Consider the following 11059-nt stretch of genomic DNA (forward strand, 5'->3'; position numbering starts at 1 on the left):
GCTTGTGCATGATTCATAGTTAATACGCAAGTAATCGCTCATATATGTATCTTGTAGAATAAAATAATAACTAAATGATTTGTTATCTGCAAATGAAAAAGTAATATCTTGACCATATGAACCAATGTCAATTAAATAATCTCCTGTTCTGTTAATTATACCATTGGTGATTGTATAGTAAAACCAGGACATTCACAATGATTTTAATTTGAAAGCGGATCTATTCAGAATGAATTTTGAATATTTTACACAGTCAGATTGTCAAATCATTTTAGTTTATTGGATAATCCTTTTAATGTATTATTTTTAAAATTTTAAAAATAAAATAAAAGTGGATCCAAAATTTTTGTATCAGAATGGGTCAATATTTCATGAATCAGTCCTCAAGAACAAAAATGAAGAAGGTCGTAATTGCCTTATGCATCTAAGCTACTATCCAAAAAAGAGAAATTGGATTAGAAAAGGATTATGAGTGATTGAAATTAATACGTGTGCGAATAACCATGGATTTGTAAAAATTAATGCTTCAGAAATACAACATTTTGCTATTGAGAATTCCTTGTAAAGTCCAAATCTCAAAATACATAATTTTATATTTAGTTTGTTTGATGTTGAAACTATATTACCACCAAGAAGAGACAATATTATCTTAGTAAACATGTTTCAATTAATTTGATGTTCTTGGATATAAACTGCGAGTCAAAAGGCGTACCTACCTTCAACTTTTTGAGAGAAGTCATACAATTAATTATATGAGTTTCTCTCAAAAAGTCGATTTCTGCCAGGTACACCTTTTGGACCGCACAAGCTATTTGCTCTAATTCGATATAACAACAAAGGATCATAAAACAGATATAAATATAGGATGAACTGATACGATTTTTTCGGGTCTAACTTCAAAATTTAAGATTTCGAAATTTAATACAAGCTTCAAACCAGAAATTTAAGCATAAATAGAAGTTGATTTGCTACCTATTGCACGTGAAGCTTATTTGAGCTCTAATATTTAATAATTTTCTCTCGCTCTCAGTGAAGGCACCGTTAGCATTAGAAATGTAAACTATTCAAAAATTGATAGGTCCGCCTTTTGATTCGCAGTTTAAAGCATAAATTTTGTCAATTAAATTTTAATTACAGAATAAAAAGAAAAGTCAATAAAAGCATATGAAAGCTGACACGAATTATTCATAAGGATTATCGAATAATGATTTCGATTTTTGTGAATAATTTGGTATTTCTTTTGTTTCGATTAAATATGGATTTATTTGAACCTCTTCTAAAGGTAATGGTTCGGATTTATTAGATACTTCTTCTAATAGACAACTTCTATTATCAATGAAATGTTCATGAATTATTGATTGTGTTTCCTCTCTTTTTTCTTTTTTTTAAGACATAAAAGAGGAATTGCAATGCTTGATGGTAATGATAGTCTTATTGTTATCAATTAAAATTATCTCCCATCCTATATAATAAAATTTGATTCAATATTACTAAATACTTTATGTTTCTTAATAATTGAGATGCCTAAAATGTTGATAATGTTGTTATAAACTTATTTTCACACGCTCAATCTTATGGGAGTAATAAGAATTGTAATAAAAAAAACATTATAAATCTTTAAAGATTCGTTCATAAACAATATATAAAAAAATAGTTATTCATAAGGATTCTCGAAATAAGTATTTGATTGTTCTTGCTTTGGATTATATGCTGGTGCTTTATATTCATTAGGATATGGATTGCTGTTCGTTTCTTCTAAAGGTAAATCTTTTTCGGTTTTATCAACAAGGCTTTGATTAATTGGATTTTCAGCTCTGAATTTTCTGTGTCTATAACATAAGTAAGCAGCGACAGCAATGAGACCTGCTCCAACTGCTGCTCCAATAATAATTTCCAAAACAGCACCTTCACTTAGTCCTTCATCACTATCATCATCAGAATAATTATGATCATCTGATTTTTGTTCAACTGGTTCTGATGAATTTATTTCATGATACGAATTATCAAAAATGATAAGAGATCTATGAGTTGAATTATTTCCTTTGATTAAATATGATGTATTATATTTGTCGCCAGCATGATAAAAAAATAAGTAATCGTGTTTAGAATTAGTTATTGTTAGAAAAGGTTTTTCAACAATAATATTAGCTCTATTTATTTTTCCATAGACATCATAAATATCACCATCTTCGAAATGAACTGTTCCATTTGTGAAAGCAGTAACAACACATGTATGAGCTGTGTCCTGAGAAGTGAATTTGTAATTAGACCTTACATTTGTGATAATCGAAGTGCAATCATAATAATTCAAATTAAAAACAACAAAATTACATGGAATAGGTTCGTCACTGGAGGATTCTAATGTAATTGTACCTGTGTGAGCGAAATAAATTGCTGAATATTGTGTATTTCCAAGAATTTCTAAAGATACTTCTGAAGTTCTTGCTTCTCCGGAAATGTTGCGATAATCAGTAAATACTACGTATTGTTCCTTATAAAAATTAAGTTTTGTTTGATTTCTGCCAATTAATAACTTTTGAATTCCGAATATTTTGTATTTTGGCTGGGATCCAAAAGAAATTGATTGGTTGCAAAGATATTCGAGCTTGTCCTTATCATAAGCACTGTATGTATCATAAGAAAAACTTTGTGAAATTTTGATTGTTGCAACTGTATTCGGAGATTTACTTCTGAACAAAATGTATAATGTCGGTGAGAAATAAAGGAAACAATAAGAATTACCGAAAAAGTGACAAAACATCAAAAACAGGGAGGGGGTCTCAATTTTTATTACTTATATTATTTTACAATATTTATATAAATACTCTTTATAATATATTTTACTATAAAATTATACCTCAAATTCAAATATTTATAATATTATTTACATAATTATCTCAAAATTATATTTTTATATATTATTTTTCATATGTATAAATCATATAATCTATATCTATGCAAATCTCATCTAAAATTTTTTGAAGCAAACCGCTACCATTTTATAATGGTCCATCTTAAATTCATCATAAATTCTGGTACATGTTAGTACCAGAGTCTTCAAATCTCAAACACTCTGGTACCAACATGTACCAGACGCGAGTTTCCAATGCCCTCGTACGATTTTCTATTAAGATCTTCTTGAATGAGAAGGTCTTCATAGAAACTCGTACGAGGGCTTCTCTTTTAAATACTCTGGTACCTGCTGGTATCGGAGTCGACTTTACAGCCCTTTCCCCAATTTTGAAGCTGGGGAAAGTTTTCAAGCAATGAAAGGGAAGCTCTCGCTATGAGGTGAAAATCTAGAATTTTTACCTCATAGCGAGTAATCCTTTGTTAATTGCTTGAAAACTTTCTTCAAATTATCAAAATTTCGAGGAAAGTTTCCTTGCTTCAAAGTAGAGATGGAGCCCTTTGAGCCACTGCATATAGGTCAGTGACTCAAAATACTCCATCTCTACTAGAAATCGCCAAAATTTGGGTCGCAATCTTTGAAATGCGACGCAAGTTTGGGCAATTTCGCGAGGGACTTGCTCCATTTGGTGCATAGATTCACACTCTATGCACCAGATGGAACAATTCTTTCGCTGACAGCGGGAAACTTTGTCTGAATAGTTTAACATTCAGACAAAGTTTCCCGCTGTCAGAGAGGGAATGGAAGGGTAAGAGGTATATATTCATAATGTATACCTCTTACTCTTCCATTCCCTCAAGAAAGTTCAAAAACTTGGGTGCAATCAGTTCTGATTGCACCCAAGTTTTTGAACTTTATATAGGGAATTGTTGGCTATGTTGTACTGATCATGAATCAGTACATCATAGCCAACAATTCCTTCGCAAACAGTGGGAAACTTTGTCTGAATAGTTTAACATTCAGACAAAGTTTCCCGCTGTCAGGGAGGGAATTAGAGGGTGGGAGATATATAGATAGACTATAAATCTCTCACCCTTTAATTCCCTCAAGAAAGTTCAAAAACTTGGGTGCAATCAGAACTGATTGCACCAAAGTTTTTGAATTTTGTATAAGGAATTGTTGGCTATGATGTGGATAGCCGCTGCCAGACCAAATGAATTAACCGTTGTGAATAACGTTTCTGAATCTTTATTTAAAAAGATAAAATATCACGATTTTGGCTGCGTTAAAAATCAAAGAATTGATGTTTTTGTCAAAAATCTTTTAGAAGAAGTTGCACCCAATTACTTTTATCGTATTAAAAACGATTTACTTCAAACAGGTTTTATTCCTTCAATTAGAATTCGCGAGCCTCGATTGACAGATTATAAAACAAAATTGAAAAGAGAAGTTCAATCACGTTTATACCAAGTATTAAATTTTGTTCAGAATCAAGAAGCCAATTTGAATCCATTAAGATTTTTATTGGAAAATGCTGAAGAAAAACTTTCTCAAATAAATGAGAAGATACAAAATTCAATTACATATTTAAGATCGTTTGAAATTCCAAATGAATTGTTAGATACGTATATGTTAGAAATTAATGAATTTTGTTATAATTCTCCAGATTATATTTTAGAACATTTCGAAGAATTTTTGGAGGATTTCAAAGAAAAGAATAATTTAATAGACTAAAAAATTTATTATTTTTATTTATTGTGAATTTTAAATTGTCACTTTTTAACTGTTACTCCCTATTGAAAGTGTCACTTTTTGGGTGTCACTTTTTCGGAAATTCTTATATACTCTAAGAAAAACTTTGTGAAATTTTGATTGTTGCAACTGTATTCGGAGATTTACTTCTGAACAAAATGTATAATGTCGGTGAGAAATAAAGATGGTCTGTTGTGTAATTTATAACTTTGTATTGAAATGTTGGTTGATAATAAGAATAATTAAAATCGTAATCATCCGAAGATGTGCTTATGTTCAATCTAACATCTGTTGGATCTAAGTAAACTGAGCAGTAATTCTTATTGATTTCATATTTTTTATTTGAATAATTGAAAGCTAGATCGTTCGATTCGGATAGAAATTCTATGGAATCGCAGTAATTTGGAAAAGAAACTACACAAAATCTTACTTTATAATTATAATACGTGTTTGTTGATTTAAAATTAAAAGTTGGCTCTGTGATTTTCCATATTTTGCTTGTGCATGATTCATAGTTAATACGCAAGTAATCGCTCATATATGTATCTTGTAGAATAAAATAATAACTAAATGATTTGTTATCTGCAAATGAAAAAGTAATATCTTGACCATATGAACCAATGTCAATTAAATAATCTCCTGTTCTGTTAATTATACCATTGGTGATTGTATAGTAAAACCAGGACATTCACAATGATTTTAATTTGAAAGCGGATCTATTCAGAATGAATTTTGAATATTTTACACAGTCAGATTGTCAAATCATTTTAGTTTATTGGATAATCCTTTTAATGTATTATTTTTAAAATTTTAAAAATAAAATAAAAGTGGATCCAAAATTTTTGTATCAGAATGGGTCAATATTTCATGAATCAGTCCTCAAGAACAAAAATGAAGAAGGTCGTAATTGCCTTATGCATCTAAGCTACTATCCAAAAAAGAGAAATTGGATTAGAAAAGGATTATGAGTGATTGAAATTAATACGTGTGCGAATAACCATGGATTTGTAAAAATTAATGCTTCAGAAATACAACATTTTGCTATTGAGAATTCCTTGTAAAGTCCAAATCTCAAAATACATAATTTTATATTTAGTTTGTTTGATGTTGAAACTATATTACCACCAAGAAGAGACAATATTATCTTAGTAAACATGTTTCAATTAATTTGATGTTCTTGGATATAAACTGCGAGTCAAAAGGCGTACCTACCTTCAACTTTTTGAGAGAAGTCATACAATTAATTATATGAGTTTCTCTCAAAAAGTCGATTTCTGCCAGGTACACCTTTTGGACCGCACAAGCTATTTGCTCTAATTCGATATAACAACAAAGGATCATAAAACAGATATAAATATAGGATGAACTGATACGATTTTTTCGGGTCTAACTTCAAAATTTAAGATTTCGAAATTTAATACAAGCTTCAAACCAGAAATTTAAGCATAAATAGAAGTTGATTTGCTACCTATTGCACGTGAAGCTTATTTGAGCTCTAATATTTAATAATTTTCTCTCGCTCTCAGTGAAGGCACCGTTAGCATTAGAAATGTAAACTATTCAAAAATTGATAGGTCCGCCTTTTGATTCGCAGTTTAAAGCATAAATTTTGTCAATTAAATTTTAATTACAGAATAAAAAGAAAAGTCAATAAAAGCATATGAAAGCTGACACGAATTATTCATAAGGATTATCGAATAATGATTTCGATTTTTGTGAATAATTTGGTATTTCTTTTGTTTCGATTAAATATGGATTTATTTGAACCTCTTCTAAAGGTAATGGTTCGGATTTATTAGATACTTCTTCTAATAGACAACTTCTATTATCAATGAAATGTTCATGAATTATTGATTGTGTTTCCTCTCTTTTTTCTTTTTTTTAAGACATAAAAGAGGAATTGCAATGCTTGATGGTAATGATAGTCTTATTGTTATCAATTAAAATTATCTCCCATCCTATATAATAAAATTTGATTCAATATTACTAAATACTTTATGTTTCTTAATAATTGAGATGCCTAAAATGTTGATAATGTTGTTATAAACTTATTTTCACACGCTCAATCTTATGGGAGTAATAAGAATTGTAATAAAAAAAACATTATAAATCTTTAAAGATTCGTTCATAAACAATATATAAAAAAATAGTTATTCATAAGGATTCTCGAAATAAGTATTTGATTGTTCTTGCTTTGGATTATATGCTGGTGCTTTATATTCATTAGGATATGGATTGCTGTTCGTTTCTTCTAAAGGTAAATCTTTTTCGGTTTTATCAACAAGGCTTTGATTAATTGGATTTTCAGCTCTGAATTTTCTGTGTCTATAACATAAGTAAGCAGCGACAGCAATGAGACCTGCTCCAACTGCTGCTCCAATAATAATTTCCAAAACAGCACCTTCACTTAGTCCTTCATCACTATTGTAATAAACAGAAATTCATCAAAAGTGACAGCTCTCAATTTTTTGACATTTGTAAATTCTAAATTGAATGAGAAAAATGAAATAATACTAAGCATAATACAATATTCTAGATTTAATTATAATTAGGAAAAAGTTAGTTTTGAGAGTACTTTTCATAGGCATATAGAATGAAATCTTCTGAAAAATAATATCACATAAACTCATATTATTTTCTAATATATAACTATTTTATATAAAAATCAAATTCAATGATCTTAAAAGCGAAGGATAAACCTCAAAATTTACGAATATAATGAGTGGGAATATAATGCTTATCTATCATAAAACCATATGAAATATCAATTTTTGCTTTACGCCTAATTTTTGACGACAATTAGCAAAAAATGTTAAATGTTAACACTCAGTCCATTTGAATATGAAAAATAAAATTGACTTTGATTAAATGTTTTTATTTATCATGCAATTCTTCTTGCGACCAAAGATTTGAATAAAATTTCAAAAAATAAGATAGCTGAAAAAATAATATACGGTAGTGTTTACTAATAGATGAATAGTATATAAATTCTATTAAAATGGATTTCATCCAAAAAAATATATAAAATTTGATCATAAATAAAATCGTTTTAAATTACTTCTTCATTTAAATTATAACAATTATTTTTGGTTTTATATTTTTTTGGATCAAATCCATTTTAATAGAATTTATATACTATTCATCTATTAGTAAACACTACCGTATATTATTTTTTCAGCTATCTTATTTTTTGAAATTTTATTCAAATCTTTGGTCGCAAGAAGAATTGCATGATAAATAAAAACATTTAATCAAAGTCAATTTTATTTTTCATATTCAAATGGACTGAGTGTTAACATTTAACATTTTTTGCTAATTGTCGTCAAAAATTAGGCGTAAAGCAAAAATTGATATTTCATATGGTTTTATGATAGATAAGCATTATATTCCCACTCATTATATTCGTAAATTTTGAGGTTTATCCTTCGCTTTTAAGATCATTGAATTTGATTTTTATATAAAATAGTTATATATTAGAAAATAATATGAGTTTATGTGATATTATTTTCAGAAGATTTTGTGTTCTTCTTCAAAATTTTATTTTTTTATTAAAAAGAATCTTTACAAAATATACATTTACTTTAATTAATATTTAAAAACGTGCTCTATCAAAAGTTCCAAAAATTCAATATTTTAGCTTTTCTGAGGTGTCACTTTTGATGAATTTCTGTTTACAACACTATCATCATCAGAATAATTATGATCATCTGATTTTTGTTCAACTGGTTCTGATGAATTTATTTCATGATACGAATTATCAAAAATGATAAGAGATCTATGAGTTGAATTATTTCCTTTGATTAAATATGATGTATTATATTTGTCGCCAGCATGATAAAAAAATAAGTAATCGTGTTTAGAATTAGTTATTGTTAGAAAAGGTTTTTCAACAATAATATTAGCTCTATTTATTTTTCCATAGACATCATAAATATCACCATCTTCGAAATGAACTGTTCCATTTGTGAAAGCAGTAACAACACATGTATGAGCTGTGTCCTGAGAAGTGAATTTGTAATTAGACCTTACATTTGTGATAATCGAAGTGCAATCATAATAATTCAAATTAAAAAACAACAAAATTACATGGAATAGGTTCGTCACTGGAGGATTCTAATGTAATTGTACCTGTGTGAGCGAAATAAATTGCTGAATATTGTGTATTTCCAAGAATTTCTAAAGATACTTCTGAAGTTCTTGCTTCTCCGGAAATGTTGCGATAATCAGTAAATACTACGTATTGTTCCTTATAAAAATTAAGTTTTGTTTGATTTCTGCCAATTAATAACTTTTGAATTCCGAATATTTTGTATTTTGGCTGGGATCCAAAAGAAATTGATTGGTTGCAAAGATATTCGAGCTTGTCCTTATCATAAGCACTGTATGTATCATAAGAAAAACTTTGTGAAATTTTGATTGTTGCAACTGTATTCGGAGATTTACTTCTGAACAAAATGTATAATGTCGGTGAGAAATAAAGGAAACAATAAGAATTACCGAAAAAGTGACAAAACATCAAAAACAGGGAGGGGGTCTCAATTTTTATTACTTATATTATTTTACAATATTTATATAAATACTCTTTATAATATATTTTACTATAAAATTATACCTCAAATTCAAATATTTATAATATTATTTACATAATTATCTCAAAATTATATTTTTATATATTATTTTTCATATGTATAAATCATATAATCTATATCTATGCAAATCTCATCTAAAATTTTTTGAAGCAAACCGCTACCATTTTATAATGGTCCATCTTAAATTCATCATAAATTCTGGTACATGTTAGTACCAGAGTCTTCAAATCTCAAACACTCTGGTACCAACATGTACCAGACGCGAGTTTCCAATGCCCTCGTACGATTTTCTATTAAGATCTTCTTGAATGAGAAGGTCTTCATAGAAACTCGTACGAGGGCTTCTCTTTTAAATACTCTGGTACCTGCTGGTATCGGAGTCGACTTTACAGCCCTTTCCCCAATTTTGAAGCTGGGGAAAGTTTTCAAGCAATGAAAGGGAAGCTCTCGCTATGAGGTGAAAATCTAGAATTTTTACCTCATAGCGAGTAATCCTTTGTTAATTGCTTGAAAACTTTCTTCAAATTATCAAAATTTCGAGGAAAGTTTCCTTGCTTCAAAGTAGAGATGGAGCCCTTTGAGCCACTGCATATAGGTCAGTGACTCAAAATACTCCATCTCTACTAGAAATCGCCAAAATTTGGGTCGCAATCTTTGAAATGCGACGCAAGTTTGGGCAATTTCGCGAGGGACTTGCTCCATTTGGTGCATAGATTCACACTCTATGCACCAGATGGAACAATTCTTTCGCTGACAGCGGGAAACTTTGTCTGAATAGTTTAACATTCAGACAAAGTTTCCCGCTGTCAGAGAGGGAATGGAAGGGTAAGAGGTATATATTCATAATGTATACCTCTTACTCTTCCATTCCCTCAAGAAAGTTCAAAAACTTGGGTGCAATCAGTTCTGATTGCACCCAAGTTTTTGAACTTTATATAGGGAATTGTTGGCTATGTTGTACTGATCATGAATCAGTACATCATAGCCAACAATTCCTTCGCAAACAGTGGGAAACTTTGTCTGAATAGTTTAACATTCAGACAAAGTTTCCCGCTGTCAGGGAGGGAATTAGAGGGTGGGAGATATATAGATAGACTATAAATCTCTCACCCTTTAATTCCCTCAAGAAAGTTCAAAAACTTGGGTGCAATCAGAACTGATTGCACCAAAGTTTTTGAATTTTGTATAAGGAATTGTTGGCTATGATGTGGATAGCCGCTGCCAGACCAAATGAATTAACCGTTGTGAATAACGTTTCTGAATCTTTATTTAAAAAGATAAAATATCACGATTTTGGCTGCGTTAAAAATCAAAGAATTGATGTTTTTGTCAAAAATCTTTTAGAAGAAGTTGCACCCAATTACTTTTATCGTATTAAAAACGATTTACTTCAAACAGGTTTTATTCCTTCAATTAGAATTCGCGAGCCTCGATTGACAGATTATAAAACAAAATTGAAAAGAGAAGTTCAATCACGTTTATACCAAGTATTAAATTTTGTTCAGAATCAAGAAGCCAATTTGAATCCATTAAGATTTTTATTGGAAAATGCTGAAGAAAAACTTTCTCAAATAAATGAGAAGATACAAAATTCAATTACATATTTAAGATCGTTTGAAATTCCAAATGAATTGTTAGATACGTATATGTTAGAAATTAATGAATTTTGTTATAATTCTCCAGATTATATTTTAGAACATTTCGAAGAATTTTTGGAGGATTTCAAAGAAAAGAATAATTTAATAGACTAAAAAATTTATTATTTTTATTTATTGTGAATTTTAAATTGTCACTTTTTAACTGTTACTCCCTATTGAAAGTGTCACTTTTTGGGTGTCACTTTTTCGGAAATTCTTATATACTCTAA

General features: G+C 29.2%; 1 protein-coding gene across 1 annotated transcript, besides 4 other annotated features; it reads right to left on the reverse strand.

Annotated features, from left to right (window-relative positions):
• Nucleotides 1–1654: 1654 nt before the first annotated feature.
• Nucleotides 1655–2311, reverse strand: TVAGG3_0466590 (uncharacterized protein; the record flags this gene model as incomplete). The annotated part of the gene is made up of 1 exon (XM_051235299.1): nt 1655–2311. One exon carries the CDS (start codon nt 2309–2311, stop codon nt 1655–1657), a length of 657 nt encoding a protein of 218 aa, XP_051093123.1.
• A 414-nt stretch (nt 2312–2725) lies between these two features.
• Nucleotides 2726–4698: a mobile genetic element.
• Nucleotides 4699–7030: 2332 nt separating this feature from the next.
• Nucleotides 7031–7067: a mobile genetic element.
• A 1177-nt stretch (nt 7068–8244) lies between these two features.
• Nucleotides 8245–8282: a mobile genetic element.
• An 801-nt stretch (nt 8283–9083) lies between these two features.
• Nucleotides 9084–11056: a mobile genetic element.
• The last annotated feature ends 3 nt before the right edge of the window (nt 11057–11059 follow it).

The sequence above is a fragment of the Trichomonas vaginalis genome, chromosome II, assembly GCF_026262505.1.
Source record: "Trichomonas vaginalis G3 chromosome II, whole genome shotgun sequence".
NCBI lineage: Eukaryota > Parabasalia > Trichomonadida > Trichomonadidae > Trichomonas > Trichomonas vaginalis.